Below are 16,279 nucleotides of genomic sequence, written 5' to 3'. Positions count from 1 at the left end.
GGCCTCTGTAAATATAATATTTCACATTGAATTACCATGTAGGTGAATAATTATATGCATATTATTATGGGAAATTCATCAAATATGGTATTGGGCATGACTATTTGGGATATATATATATATATATGTTCTTAAAATAAAGTGCTAAAATATGTTCCTGGGCATGTGTATTTGTGATATTTCACCCATAATCCCCATACAGAACAATAATTATACCTATATTCCTATGAGATGTTGATGAGATATATCACCAGGCGTGTGTAACTCCGATATTCTACACATAATCCCAAATAGTTACAATCTGTTTTCCCTGGTTCTATTATTAAACTTTAATCTAGCCGTGTGGATGTGCTGATTCATTTTAGTATTTCCATTGAATTCCCTCTGATTTCTTTCTATATTACAGGTCAAGAGTTAAAAACTGCAGCTTCTTCTAATCCAGTATCAAGGCCAGAAGTCATTTCCTGGTCTGCATTTGAAAAATGTGCTGCCATCTAGAGGTCGAGTCTAGCATTGCAGCCCATCATCCCATCATCCCAATATGCAGTTTAGTACGTCCCCTTTTTGTTGCCATCCTCCGTACAGCGTCACTCTCCTGTGTGCTGCGACGCGTACGATGTCACAGGGGGAACCTTTCACCGAGCGCATGTTTCCAGCCGGAGCAGAGATAGTGCAGGACGCGTGTGCTGCTGCTTTGTGTTCCCCCAGGTCAGGGTCACGCTGTTGTGCAGTGCGGGCTGGAGATGTATCGGCGGGCTGTGCTGTCACTGTACAGAGGCGGCGTCTCCTGCCGGGGGTTCACAGGCCACAGGTAGGAGCCTCCATGATAGTGGGGTCGGCGGGGAGGGCAGTAATAGCGGCAGCCAGCAGGGGGCTGCTGTGTAACCCCGGACTATGAGTCATTGATTGTGCTGCATTCAATTATTCCCGGTCACTACGTTTTAAATTCACCATTCGCTGTGATGGCGCTGCACTAGTGTACCGAGAGGAGTGCAGCACACAGAGGGTTAATCCCATGCTCCCCTCTGTGGCCCCCATAATTTTCTGAAAATCTTCAGTGAGTCCACAGTGTGGTGTGCATGCTGCTGCCGGTCAGTGTGCTGCAGACACTGGTGTTGGGGGGCCTGCAGTGCGGTGTTGACAATGGTGTGCTGTAGACCCCGGCGTCACTGGGACCGTGGCTCTGTGTGTACTGGGGCACCAGCAGTGCAGTGTGGATGCTGGTGAGCACACAGTGTGTGTGCTGGCACAGGTGGGCCCGCAGTGCAGTATGGGTGCTTGCGCAGGTGTCTCACACCTCAGTGGGTTGCTGTTGCAGGTTGGTCCGCAGTACGGATGCTGGTGAGCTCGCAGCATTTTGTGAGTGCTCACGCTTGGGGGCCCGCAGCGCAGTGTGGATACTGGTGAGCGTGCAGCATGTTGTGGGCGCTGGTGCCCGTGGGCCTGCAGCGAGGTGTGGGCGCTGGCGCCGGTGGGCTTGCAGAGCGGTTTGGGCGCCGGTTTGTTTGCAGCGAAGTGTGGTCGCTGGTGCCGGTGGGCCTGCAGCGAGGTGTGGGCTCTGGCGTCGGTGAGCCTGCCGCGAGGTGTGGGCGCTGGCGCCGGTGGGCCTGCAGAGCCGTGTGGGCTCTGGTGCCGGTGGGCTTGCAGCGAGGTGTGGGCCCTGGCGCCGGTGGGGTTGCAGCGCGGTGTGGGCGCTGTTGCGTCTGGGCCTGCGGCGCGGTGTGGGCTCTGGCGCCTGTATTGTCATGACTTACATGTTCCGGTCTTGTTTCTGTAGATTTGTGGATCTGGTCTGTAGACGACTCTCTGTTGGCAATGTCCTGTGGTCTGAGAAATCTCCCCCTGAAAACAAAGGCACCGGAAAGCCATCTGCTGAGGCTGAGGACAAGACACCGCACAAGGAAGAGTCATCCAAACCACCGGAGCCTGATGCCCTCGCTGCCCTGCTAAGTGGCATGAAAGTTGAAGTGACCTCAAAGAAGAAGTTCCAGGCGATAAAGAAGAAAAATCCCAAACTGCAAAGTCAAGAGAATGCAGACAACATAGAAAGTGCCAGCAGAATGTTCCAGATGGTGGCAGAAGAAAGTCACCCGGAGTAAGAGAATGATGATGGTTATGCTTCTGGTCTAGAATTATGAAGCTTAAAGGGGAATTCCCATTTTGTTACACTTATGCCATATGCGCAGGATTTGCCATCAACGGGTGATAGATGTGGGTCCCACTGATTTGCATCCGCTTCTATCTAGAAAGGGGGCTTCATTGTTCTCCAAAGTATCCGTGCATGGGAGCTCCGAACATTGCTGAGCATAGAAATGAATGCAGAGCACTTCCCTTGTGCGAGCTCCTCTCCTCTGACAGTGATGTGTGATGGCTCCCAGATCCAGGGCTGTGGAGTCGGTAAGCCAAACCTCCGACACCTCAAGTTCTCTGCCTCCCGACTCCACAGCCCTTTCCAGTTCTCCAGGTAGTTTCTGATCCCATCTTTCATGCATTAGTGTTAACCCTTTAAAGGTCCTGCATTATAGCCTGTATTAGGGTATGTTCACAGGTCTTGGAATTGCAAATCTGAAATGCAATTTCTTTATGCTCACTGTAGAGATCCTAGGCAGTAGGGGTCCGAGGATTTTGAGACTAACTGCAGTTTTTATTTTATACTACATTGACAGGAGAATTAGCCCCATTATCATTAAGGCTACTTATTTCCGCAGAATTTTTTTTTTTTTTTGTAATGGCTACCCAAAAATCTCTACTGGAATTTTCAGTAATACGTAAGCAGGGTTGCTGAAACCCCATCTAAATGGCATGCGGAGTCTCATTTGTGTGGAAGCTGCTCTGAAATCCATGTTGTAAAGTCCTTCTGTGTTTACAGCGTTTAGAACTTTGTTTTTGTTTTTCTTTTCTTTTTTCCCATATGACCTGATGCTAATTACTTCTTTCATGTAGGGAGAAGCCTGTGAACAAAGAACTATCGGATGCAGCATCTGCAGTGGCATCAACCTATCCATCCCAACAAAAACAAGTGGAGTCTGAACTGCTGCAACAGCTGCGGCTGCACAAGCAAATGGCTGAGGAAATTAGAAGGAAAGGAAGTGATAACATCAGGTTAGGAATTTGTTTCTTGCATATATGTGTGTGTATATATATATAATAAATATATAGTCATATGCAATGACGGAAAGCTGACATGTAGATATGTTTGCTGGTGTAATTATATAGTCCGATCTCATTCAACAACATTCACATAGGTGGACATAACCAAGAGTCGCCCCTGGCGAAACGTGCGTCGGGGATGTTGGTCCTGACTATGTAACCGCACAATTTCTATAGGACCAGAGTGCCCCAATGTAATTTACTTGTACATTGCTCTGAAAGCCGCAGTGCGCCTACCGACACATGAGCTCAGTCACCAGCGTGTATTGCTGGAGCTTGATTCTCTTGCATCGGGGGAGACCACGTGAGCAGCTGATACACCTTCACACGGTCTGCCCTGCTAATTGCCCAGTAACACGTGCGATCTGACTGTAAATGTGCCGGCGGCTCAAATTTCTAAGCTGCACAGCACTCTTAACACATGATGTGTGTAATGATTTACCACATGTTGGGTTAATTTATTAATATCTACACACAGTGATTTACCCAACGCAGATAATCCTGATTGAGAGCATAGATCATAATGTGGTTGGCGTATGGGATCTGGTGGCCAATATTGTGACATCATAATTAACCATTTGTGCTTCAAACAATTTATATAACATCCTCCCGCTCCACACGTATGGTCTAGGATTATATTGCAAACATTTTTCAAGCATTACCTTATTGCCAACGGAGGTCAATATTAGATCTATGACTGATTCCAGTGTAGCAACTGGACACTATTATCTGTCACCTATTACAGCATGGGCATTCAATTTGAGATCCTATAATATGGATATAATACCCAGCCATAATTTACAGGGACACTGTTTAGGTATCCATTAGCTCTCCATCTGTGCAGTCTATTTTCTTATCAGGACCCTAGTGGTTCACAGTTGTACATAACCAATTTGAACGTAAACTGTGACTCAATATACATCCTTATCTGGATGTATGCGTATTTGATATCTGTTTTAATATTTTATCCACAAATTAATAAGTAAAATTTTATTCACACCTCTCACCCCCTTTTTTTTTCCTTTTCACAATTACCTATGTTTTAGTGAGCTGGTGACCTTGTCAGCTTCCCGAACCCCTGTAGATGTGACACAGGGTCTGGGAGTAATGGTATTGTGGGGTTAACTGCAGTGAATGTAAGTCACAGGTCCCAATTCATCAGTCTTTGTTAGAGTAAAAGTTTGGATTTCAGGCATTTTTATTTTTGTAGTAATTTCATTATGGCTTTCGTGTCATTGTGTTTTTTTTTTAGTTTTCTTTCTGTCCTTTTAACTTTTTGTGCTTGTTTGACAATGTGAATATGATTTTCATTATCCAGATGTTTCTGGTTAATGCGAGGCATATAAATATCTTTTCATTTGTGCCGTTTTCCTCAAACATCATTTTCCATCCAAAGTCGATGAATTTGGCTCAAATCTCACCAGTAAAAACAGAAAGGCAAGACAGAAAAATTACCTATAAAAAAAAAGAAAAACCCCACAGTTGATGAATTGGGATCACAGTCTGTACAAATCATATACTGATGTAACCATGTAGTTACAAGGGGGCCGCTTCATCAGAAGCTGAGTGGTGCAGATGACTTTATGTTGGCAGATACCAGGATGTGGGGACAATCGGCACATACCATGCAGAGCTTTTATTCTAATAAATAGGACAGGGGGCCCAATGCCATTGTACTGGTGTCCTGGCAGGCATCTCTCAATGCAATGTCATCAGGGCTGCTCACCTTCCCATATGGAAATGAATTGCTTCCGAGAACCCCTTTTAAATGGCCTAATACTCCAACCTATCTATATATTGACAATGTAAGACATCACCATTGTGTTACACCCTTCACCCTTGTGAAGCAGAGATCTACTGTAACTGCAGAAGAAACTTACCCCCTTCCAGAAAACTGTGTGCATTTGTGTTGGGCAGGTGGAGTTAAAGGCTATGTACACTTTTGTACAGTTTCTTTTTAATTGTTCATTTGCTTCTTAAATGCAAAGTTAGAGATTGTCCACTACTTTTACATTGATGACCTTTCCTTTGGATAGGTCATCAATATATGATTGGTTGAGGTTCAACACCCGGCACCCCCGCCGATCAGATGTTATTGGTGTCGGCGGCTGCCGGTCGGAAATACTCACTTGCCGAGCTGCTCCGTCTACTTGTAATGGCCGAGGCAGGGTACTGCACTTCTGCCTCCTATTCAAATCAAATCCCTGTGGCAGCCACTACAAGTAGATGAAGCAGCTCGGCAAGTGAGTAGTTCCGACGGGCGGCTGCCGACACTGATAACAGCTGATCAGCGGGGGTGTCGAACCTCAGCCAGTGTGCCCACCGTCCGGACGTAGTAGCTTTTTGGGTGCAGCATATTTTTGCTGCGTTCTATTGAACGCAGGTAAATCTACATGTGTTCACTGAACCAAGCGGATTTACCGCATTCTAGTAGTCAAATTTATGCTGCAGAGACTAGCGACTCCACAAGAGAAATTGACATGCTGCGGTCCTGAAAGACGCTTCGTATATCAGTGTCCGTGGGTGATCCGCAGCCTCTGATGCACTCATAGTGGACATGGGATTTCTAGAGGTCCCATCCACTATGCTGTAACATCTGGCCGCTGCGGGTTTGATGCTGCATAAGCACGCAGCTTCAAACCCGCAGCATTTCCTGATCGTGGGCACCGTACCCTTAGACATTGATGACCTATCCTAAGGAAAAGTCATTATTGTAAAAGTAGTGGATAACCTCTTTAAGCAACTTTCAAAATAGTCGTCATAAATTTATTTTTACCTCTTTGCTGCTGTAGTGTCTAAGTCATTTTTATAGCTGAGTGCCTTGCAAAAGTAAGAAAAATCCATCAGAACTCCTGCTGAGTCTGGACTGCTCTCCTGCTCCCTTCTCTGTGTTAGTGTTAGTTCACACCACCGTATTTTCAGTCCGAATTCTGTCTGTGAAAAAAATGGACAGCATTAGGACCAATTTTATTCAATGGGACAGTGCAGATGAGCGATTTTTCTTTCTTTTTTTCACTGACCCAATCTGCATGTGAAATCACTTACATAGTTACATAGTTTATAAGGCCGAAAAAAGACAAGCGTCCATCCAGTTCAGCCTATTTCTTGTGCACTGCAGCTATTCCGCAGCGTTGATCCAGGGGAAGGCAAAAAAAAAACCATGCGGTATAGGCCAATTTACATCATTGAAGAAAAATTCACTTCCCGACTCCAATCTGGCAGTCAGATTAAATCCCTGGATTAATTAACTATCACTAAGCATAAGATGTAATTTTATTGTTCTCAAGAAAGGCGTCCAGGCCTCTCTTGAACTCATTAAGTGAGTTGGACATCACCACTTCCTCTCCCGGAGAGTTCCAGAGTCTCACGGCTCTGACCGTAAAGAATCCCCTTCTATGCTGGTGCAGGAACCTCCTTTCCTCCAGACGCATAGTGTGCCCCCTCGTCTTTGTCACCATCCTTGGTATAAACAGGTCATGGGAGAGATCTCTGTACTGCCCCCTGATGTATTTATACATGTTTATGAGGTCTCCCCTAAGCCTTCTCTTTTCCAACGTAAATAGGCCTAATTTTGACAACCTCTCTGGGTATTCTAGTCCCTCCATTCCCTTTATTACCTTAGTCGCCCTCCTTTGTACCCTCTCTAGCTCCAATATGTCTTTCCTGAGCACCGGAGCCCAGAACTGTGCACAATATTCTAAGTGCGGCCTTACCAGAGCTTTATACAGAGGAAGAACAATGTTCTCATCATATGCCCCTATTCCTCTTCTGATGCATGCCATGACTCTATTTGCCTTCGCAGCTGCTGCCTGACACTGGGCACTCCAATTTAATTTGCTATTAACCAAGACGCCCAGGTCCTTCTCCATGTCAGATTTCCCCAACGGTTTCCCATTTAATATGTATGGGTGACTGCTGTTTTTCTTTCCCATGTGCATGACCTTACATTTATCGGCATTGAACCCCATTTGCCATTTTTTGGCCCAACTCCCCAATTTATCTAAATCCTCCTGTAGCTGTGCCCTGTCCTCATCTGTATTAACTACTTTACAAAGTTTAGTATCATCTGCAAATATTGCTATTTTACTATGCAACCCTTCCACTAGATCATTAATAAAATATATTAAATAATATAGGGCCCAAGACAGACCCTTGAGGCCCCCCGCTAGTAACCCTGACACACCCTGAGCTTACTCCATTGATAACCACCCTCTGCTTTCTATCACTCAGCCAGCTATTTACCCACTTGCACACATTATCCCCCAGACCAAGCATTCTCATTTTATATACCAACCTTTTGTGTGGCACGGTATCAAACGCTTTGGAGAAGTCAAGGTATACAACATCCACTGACTCTCCCCGGTCCAGCTGTGAGCTCACCTCCTCGTAGAAGGCGATCAGGTTTGTTTGGCAGGAGCGATCCCTCATGAATCCATGTTGATATGGAGTTAGACAGTTATTATCATTAAGATATTCTACAATAGCATCTCTAAGAAATCCTTCAAACAATTTACCCACAACAGACGTTAAGCTAACTGGTCTATAGTTCCCAGGGTCACTTTTAGACCCCTTTTTGAATATTGGTACCACATTTGCTTGGCGCCAGTCTAGTGGGTCAGTCCCTGTCCATAAAGAGTGCTTGAATATAAGATACAGCGGTCTGTCTATCACATTACTTAATTCTTTTAGTACCCGGGGGTGTATGCCATCTGGGCCTGGTGACTTGTCTATTTTGATATTATTTAGGCGTTTCTGAACTTCCTCCTGGGTTAGGTGGGTGATATTTAGCGGAGGGTTTACTTTATCACTCTGCATTTCCTCTGATAAATTGTTTTCTTTTTTGAATACAGTGGAGAAGAAGCTATTGAGTAGGTTTGCTTTACCCTCATCGCCCTCTATGATTTTACCCAGATTATTTTTCAATGGGCCAACTCCATCAGTTTTAATCCTTTTACTGTTTATATAGTTAAAGAACAGTTTGTGATTCGTTTTACTTTCCTTGGCAATTAGTCTCTCTGTCTCCTCTTTTGCTATTCTTATTTGTTTCTTACAGATTTTGCTTTTTTCCCTATAAGATATTAGCGCTTCCTTGCTGCCTTCTTGTTTAAGTTTACCGAAAGCCCTTTTTTTGTTTTTCATTGCCCTCTTGACTTCCTTATTTAGCCACATTGGCTTCCTCCTATTCCTAGCCCTTTTATTCCCATAAGGTATGTACCTTCTACAGTGACTATGTAGGACTGTTTTGAAAATTTCCCATTTTCTATCCGTGCTCCTATTACTGAAGATACTATCCCAGCCTATAAGGTGAAGGGCATCTCTTAGCTGATCAAACTTTGCCCTCCTGAAGTTCAGTGTTTTTGTGACTCCCTTGCTGGGCACCTACTGAAGCACATGTAGAATTGTATAATGTTGTGGTCACTATTTCCCAGGTGCCCCCCGACCTGCACCTCAGTTATTCTGTCTGGCCTGTTAGTTAATATTAAGTATAGGGGCCGTCCCTCTAGTTGGTTCCTGCACAAGTTGTGACAAATAATTGTCTTTGATAATTGACAGAAACCTGTTTCCTTTCTGAGATCTACAGCTTTCGGTTTCCCAGTCTATATCGGGGTAGTTGAAGTCCCCCATAATAATCACCTCGTTATTTTTTGCTACTTCGTCTATTTGTCTCATTAATAGACTTTCCGTGGCTTCTGCTATATTTGGTGGTTTATAACAGACTCCTATGATAATTTTATTATTGTTTTTTGTCCCATGTTTCTCCACCCATAAGGACTCGACCTCCTCATTTCCCTCCCATACATCCTCCCGTATTGTAGGCTTTAGACACGTCTTTACATATAGACAGACTCCACCCCCTTTCCGACTTCTTCGATCCCTTCTAAACAGACTGTAACCCTGTAAGTTAACTGCCCAGTCATAGCTTTCATCCAGCCATGTCTCGGTTATTCCCACTATGTCATAGTTACCTGTAGATATTTCTGCTTCCAGTTCATCCATCTTGTTTGTCAGGCTCCTGGCATTTGCTAGCACGCAGTTTACACGATTTTGTTTTGTTCCAATCTTCTCCCTGTGGATTGTATTAGAAATTTTCTTACCTCCCTTCCAAGTATCTTGTCTTGGACCTTCTTTGTCGCCCTTCATATCTTTCATTAGTATGTTCTCTGGTTGCATGTTCGTGTCCGGCGTTTTTCTTCCCATCCCCTCTTCTTCTAGTTTAACGCCCTCCTGATGAGTACTTGCACTATGTACTCGTTTCTTTCATAAATCTGATAACTCGTCTATTCAACTCTATGGATGCATGAAAAAACAATTGGATGCTGTACAGAGGCACAGTATAGAATCTGATTTTTATGGATACATTGCAATTCTGTAACATAGGAAACTGCAAATGTTCTTGTAAATGATTACTAGCAGCTGCTGCTGTAAAAAATGGATTGCATGCAGATGACAAGATAGATAAAAAGTGGCCGAATTTTCTGGATGAAACTCTGAACGATTTTTGATACTCTGTGTGAATTTACCCTTAGAGATAGCAGCACGGAGGAGGTTGCATACTGATATCAAGAGTAGAGAGAGGGGCAGGCATCTATAGTTTCAAAGAGGACAGAGAAAATATACAGTAGGTAAGAAGGAAAGCACATGCCGGAGAATTAAAGGGAACTTTTAACCAGAAAAAATGCTATTAACCTGCAGATGTGGGGTTAATCTGCAGGTTAATAGCATTGCTAACCTGCCCGGCGTCTCCATATTGCTGACCTTGGCAAGGAGAAAATGAACTTTTATTCCCCCCGGCAGCGTTCCGGTTTCAGTCACGGGGCTGGCGCCGGCGCTGCTTCAGTCATCGCTTTTGAGTATACAGAGGGGCGGCTATAACTGCGCCCCGGCCCTGACTGACAGCCGGCCCTAATACAGAAAACCAACGGAAAGGGGGTCACTCCTGCGCATGACCTCCTCCATTCCCAAGGGAACTTTAGAAATCCGATTCTCAAGATGAGTGAGGGTCTCGCACCTAACAATCCCTATTGCTATACACTTTAAACACCAGGTGGTGCCATACTATGTAAGAAAACATCTGGTTCATTTATTGTTAGTTTGGGCAGTGATCATGATATTTAATAGTCTGACATCGCCTAAACAGGCTCCTAAGATAGCCGTCAGCTTGACAAGAAGTATATCCCCAGGATCCCAAACCTGCATTTCCATTTAGTAGAGTTTGTCTGGGAATTTTGTACCTAGAGTAAAGGGTAGAAGATCTGTATGGCGTGCACCTGCAGTACAATACACAGAGGCCATTCAATCTGTAGGCGTGCAATCGCCCGTATAATGGCTGCTGGTAGTGGTTACCGCTTTGTGCTTGGGATATAATACATTTTATGCATCAGTTTATTTGCAACCTTTTGTAGAGGTAGGTGGATATCCTCAATGAGCCTCATGTCCATGAGTACAGACTTCTACAGTCCTAAAGGTGTGAATTGGGCAGCAGGGTGGCTCAGTGGTTGGCACTGAAGCCTTGCAGCGCTGGGGTCCTGGGTTCAAATCCCACCAAGGACAACATCTGCAAGGAGTTTGTATGTTCTCCCCATGGGTTTACTCCGGATTCTCCGGTTTCCTCCCACACTCCAAAGACATACTGATAGGGAATGTAGATTGTGAGCCCCAATGGGGACAGTGCCCATAATGTTTGTAAAGTGCTGTGGAATTAATGGCTCTACATAAGTGAGTAAAATAAATAAATAAATAAATTAGCCCTAATCCATGTTAGAGACCAAATAATTCAGAGATTGGCGAACAGAAAATGCATTGTCTTATTTTCACCACTCGGGGGCAGTAGTGCTTCACGGCTATAAATAGTTTTTATTACCTTGAAATCGCTCATATTCCCATTACTGGAGGTTTATTTTGTGCTTGTAAATGATACATCATCTAGTTCTTGGCAGATTTCAGCGTTCAGTAATATTTTGTGTGGGTTTTGTTGTACCTTGCCATATAAGCGAATCCACACGGATGGCAAATAAGAAAAATTAGGGAAAAAAAAGTACTTGAACTATTGTCCGGATCTCTTGTATATGTGTAAGCTGGGTGTCGTCTGATCAAATAGATTTCTACCATTTACACAATGATAATATATTACAATATCGGCCAGTCTACAAGCAGGGGCTGAGTACACGTTACAGGGCTCGTCTATATTATGTGGAGGCTAGAACTTGCAAGAACTTTTATTTATTTTACTCACTTATAATATAACAACAATAAATCGACAGCGCTTTACAGAGATCATCACTGTCCCCATTGGGGCTCACAATCTAGATTCCCTATCAGTATGTCTTTGGAGTATGGGAGGAAACTGGAGAATCTGGAGGAAACCCACACAAACACGGGGAGAACATACAAACTCCTTGCAGATGTTGTCCTTGGTGGGATTTGAACCCAGGACCCCAGTGCTGCAGGGCTGCAGTGCTAACCACTGAGCATCCGTGTGTACATATTTCTCTATCCCCAACTTCAGTTTTACCCACCACCAACCGATGCATCCAACAGCTGCTACAACCCTTTCAGAAAAATGTTTTCTCCAAGTAGGAGAAGATATATTCTTACAGTGTGAGGATGGCGCAGGGTTAGGAACTTGTACAGAAGGCACACTTCTGCAATAGTTGGGATCAGAGTTAACTCTGATCTTAGAAATATAACCCCTCAGATGCCGCAGTCAATATTGACTGTGGCAGCTAAGTGGGTTAATAGAGGAAGACGTTGCCTCGTGTAAGTCTCAGCGTTTCTGTGAGGTGTTTGTGGCGATCATGGGTTGCCATCACAGCTGGGGCTCTAACACTACAATACAAAAGTAAAACAGTATATGATCTAAGCAATCAAAGTCCCATACTGAGGAAAAAGGTCAACAGTCATGTTACTTGCCACAGGTGAGTTTGAACGAGGATCACATGCTTGACACAAAGTTGTTTACCCACAATTTTGGAAAGGTGCCAACATTTTTTGGGGCTTGGTGTGAAATTGTTTCCAGTTTGCCTTTTTTTTCTGTTTTTTGTTTTTTTGTTGTTGTTGTTCCAATACACACAAAGGAGATGTGTAATTGCAATAATTTTCTGGTAGAAATGCTTCATTTTTTTCTGGAACAATATCAAGGGTGCCAACACTTTTCGGCCTTCCCACAGCGGGGCAGATTCTGTACGCATATTCATACAGGTATGTTTCATAGACATTGTGTCTGATTCGTCACTTCTTATTGTCCCACCTATTATTTGTCTTGCAGTAAAGTCATCTCAGGGATGAAGGTGAAAAAACAATCGCCCAAAACCGGCAAGCAAATGTCAGCTGAAGAGAGAGAATTCATGAGGAATGCCTCCAAAAAGTAAGTGACCCTTTATTGTCATCTGCCTTTTCATGATGGTGTAGATTGCAATCACAAGGATCAATTTGTACATTTATTTTTTATTTTACTCGCTTATATATCGCCATTAATTCCACAGCAATTTACAGACATCATCATCACAATACTTAGAATTATTAGGAATTAGGTCACGTTCAGTATTTGGTCAGTATTTTACATCAGTATTTGTTAGCCAAAACCAGGAGGGGGTGAAAAATACAGAAGTGGTGACGTGTTTCTATTATACTTTTCACTCCTGGTTTTGGCTTACAAATACTGCTGTAAAATACTGACCAAATACTGAAAGTGTGAACGGGGCCTTATCAGAAGTGCTTTATCAGCCAATAATCACCTTATCATACCTAAACGCTCCATGTGTTTGTGTTAAATCCTCCCTGCCTGTGGGTAGCAGACTAGTCCAGGAACGTGGCTGATCATTATAACAGCGTGCTGGTATCTCGCCCACAGCGGAGCGATAGACATCCCAGGGCTGAGGAGCAGAGGGCCTTCTCTGCACACGCTGGAGGGTCAGTAACGCCGCTGTGGGCGAGATTGACTGTGGTCCCAGACTACACAAGGCCGGGAGGGGTTAATATCACTCTTTAGCACAGATATGTAGCTGTTAGGTATAACATAGTGATTATTAAAAAAGGATATGAGGAGGCTGATGGTTCTCTGCTCAATAGGTAAAATTCACTAGGAGCAGTCATGGATCTCCAAGGTCCTATCCCAATATGTAGTAGGTGTAAAAATAATAATATTAGCAAATACCTCCAATTAGAAATGTAGTATAATAATAATCTTTTTATTTATATAGCGCCAACATATACTGCAGTGCTTTACAATTCAGACAATTTACAGACATTATCGGCACTGTCCCCCTTGGGGCTCACAATCTACATTCCCTATCAGTATGTCTTTGGAGTGTGGGAAGAAACCGGAAAACCTGGAGGAAACCCACGCAAGCACAGGGAGAACATCCAAACTCCTTGCAGATGTTGTCCTTGGTTGGATATGAACACAGGACCCCAGTGCTGCAGTGCTAACCACTGAGCCACCATGCTGCCCCCGTAGTATAGTTTTTCTGATTCGTTATGTCTCTTTTCTCATGTGCAGGCATTGCAGGACCTTAGGCATCCATGGATACGACCACTAGCAACTAGCTGTCACTCGATCAGTGGTCGTAACCATGGATACCTAAGCTAGTGCCATACCCTGCACATGGGGTAAGCGACATAGCGAATCAGAAAAAAATACCTCAAATTAGAAATGTAGTATATTTGCTAATATTAATATTGATAATAATATTATTATTACACCTACTACATATTGGGATAGGATCTTGGATATGGGAATACCCCTTTTAAAGCAGTATAAGATGGCATACTCACCCCTGCGCTGCCACGCCGAGAGGGAGTGGTGACGTTGCCCCTCACCAGTGACCTGACCGCTGCCACCACTCATTATCTGCGGGTTTACAAACCCTGCTGTCTTTTTTTTTTTATTTAAGCCCATCACTGCCCATAGGGAAATAGGAAGTATACGTATTGAGCAGAGAACCCCTTTATAGATATTTCATCAATTAATAACATTTAATTCCTTAAGAGACAGGTAAAAAAGTTAGAAGCCTGAGGACTCCACCTATCCCCTAGTGCAGTGTATATATGGCAGGCGATCCTAGTGCTGAAAACCCGTGCCATTATATATGTATGGTGCTGCCCGTGCGATCAGGCCTTGGCTTTAATGTGAAGTCTTGGTTGTCTGATGGCCGAGTACAAAGGAGAGAAGACTGAAGAGTTGCTTTTTTTATAACACTTCTGCCTCGTCTGCTTCTTATAAGTAGCACTCAGCAGCTTGTAGTTATGAATGTAGCCAGTGTCCATGAATCTGCAGTGCTGCCCACGACCTGTTGGTGGCAGTCACACACCAGGGTAGAACCTGCCCGGCGGCGGCGTTTACGGACTGGGAGAAATTATTTACTCCCGTTAACTGGAGATGACAGGATTCTCAGTGGTGGGTATGGTATAATTTTTGGGTTTTCTCACTTCTAACCTGTCGCAGCTAATTATAAGACACAGTCCGCCTTGTCCTTGAGGCTCTTCTGTAGTGTGAGGCGCAAGATAGAGACAGAGTTTACTGTGTTCACACGGGTTAGGAGAGTAAATAATTGCTAATGTGGCACAATAATACTCAAGGCTAATATACGAGTCTGTCTGGATAAACAAAGGGGTTCTGTTGCAGTGATAAGCGTGAACCCTCTATAGCTCCAGGATTGTGGCAGCCGGATTATCAGCAAAGTGTCAGGTCTTCTGTATGTATTACACAGCAGGGAGCCGTGCGCCATCATCTGCATCAAAATACATTTAACCCCTAATAAAAAGAGGATGCAAATCCTATTTTATGCAGTTGGCCGTGTTGGTTTTAGTTCAAAGAGAAAATCTTGTGATTATTCTCCGGATATGGTGATTTGCAGAATCTGAGTTTTATACAAAATATAAATTTTTTGCTCTTTTGCTTTTTGCCATCTCTGAGAGGGATAGTAGCCACTGCCTTCTGTTGCGGATAGCTGCTCTATAAGGAGGCATTAACACTAACTCGCTCATCACTAATGACAACCCATCGTTGCCCCTCGATCACTTCACTGGCGCCCCCCTGTCATCGCTTGTTGAATGAGAGGCACGGCTGTTAGAGGCACATGACGGCTTTTTAAATCAGCCGTCATGTGCCGGGAAAGGCAGAGACACGACATATGACGTAAGTTTACTGTTGTGAAGGGGTTAAGCTAGTTTGTAAGATTTTATTTTTCCATCAACATAGCCGTATGATGACTTTTTTTTTTTTCTTGCAGGATGAGTTGTAGTTTTAAATGACCCCATTCACTTTACCATATAATGTAATAAAAAACAGGGACATTCCAAGCGCGGTGAAAAAGTGCAATTCCACCATTATTTTTGGGGTATCTTTTTTTTTTTTTTTTTGGGCTTTCATCGTACAGTAAAAATGACCTGGCAATATGATCCTCCAGGTCAGTATGAAAGATCATACCAAGAAGAATCATTTCAGAATTTCTCCACCTTCATTGTCACCTATATTCTGTACAATTCAATTGATAAAAGAAACTGAAATCTTTTCAGGTGGAAATGAAAAATAAAGAACTTAAATAATGTGGTTGCATAAATACCCTTCCACTAATATTTTGTTTCAGTGCCCTTTGAAGTTATGACAGCATTCAGTCTGTTTGGGTAAGAGTCTGTCAGCATGGTACATCTAGAATTGGTAAACTTTGCCCACTCTTCCTGGCAGTAGCTCCAAATTGCGAGGACATCTCCTGTGTACAGTGCCCTCTTCAGGTCAACCTGCAGATTTATAATTGGTGTCCGGACTGGCAACTGGCTGGGCCATTCCAAAACTTTGAACTTCTGGTGAAGCCATTATTTTGTTGATTTGGAAGTATGCTTAACATTGTTGTCGTGCTAAAACTTTGAAATTCCTCTCCATTTATCATAGAATGGTAGAGTTGGAGGGGACCTCCTGGGTCATCTGGTCCAACCCCCTGCTCAAAGCAGAATTCACTAAATCATCTCAGACAGATGTCTGTCCAGCCTCTGTTTGAAGACGTCCATTGAAGGGGAACTCACCACCTCTCGTGGCAGCCTATTCCACTCATTGATCACCCTGTCAAAAAGTTTTTTCTAATATCTAGTCTGTGTTTCCTCCCATTCAGTTTCATCCCATTGCTTCTAGTCT

General features: G+C 43.7%; 1 protein-coding gene across 2 annotated transcripts in view; it reads left to right on the top strand.

The window, feature by feature from the left end:
* The first annotated feature begins 559 nt into the window (after nt 1-559).
* The window catches only part of MRPS31 (mitochondrial ribosomal protein S31), a 46,702-nt gene continuing 30,982 nt past the window's right edge, over nt 560-16,279 (top strand). For both annotated transcript variants that reach the window (XM_073662590.1, XM_073662589.1), the window contains exons 1-4: nt 560-811; nt 1,778-2,095; nt 2,944-3,102; nt 12,416-12,514. In XM_073662590.1, coding sequence (XP_073518691.1) covers nt 744-811; nt 1,778-2,095; nt 2,944-3,102; nt 12,416-12,514 — 644 coding nt within the window. In that variant the 5' untranslated portion in view covers nt 560-743. The remainder of the gene's footprint in view (nt 812-1,777; nt 2,096-2,943; nt 3,103-12,415; nt 12,515-16,279) is intronic.

Source organism: Phyllobates terribilis, unplaced genomic scaffold, assembly GCF_046119375.1.
Source record: "Phyllobates terribilis strain yellow unplaced genomic scaffold, ASM4611937v1 Scaffold_2__4_contigs__length_985480577, whole genome shotgun sequence".
NCBI classification, from domain to species: Eukaryota; Metazoa; Chordata; class Amphibia; order Anura; family Dendrobatidae; genus Phyllobates; species Phyllobates terribilis.
Note: the sequence above shows the minus strand (reverse complement) of the source record. Positions and strands in the feature narration are given on the sequence as shown.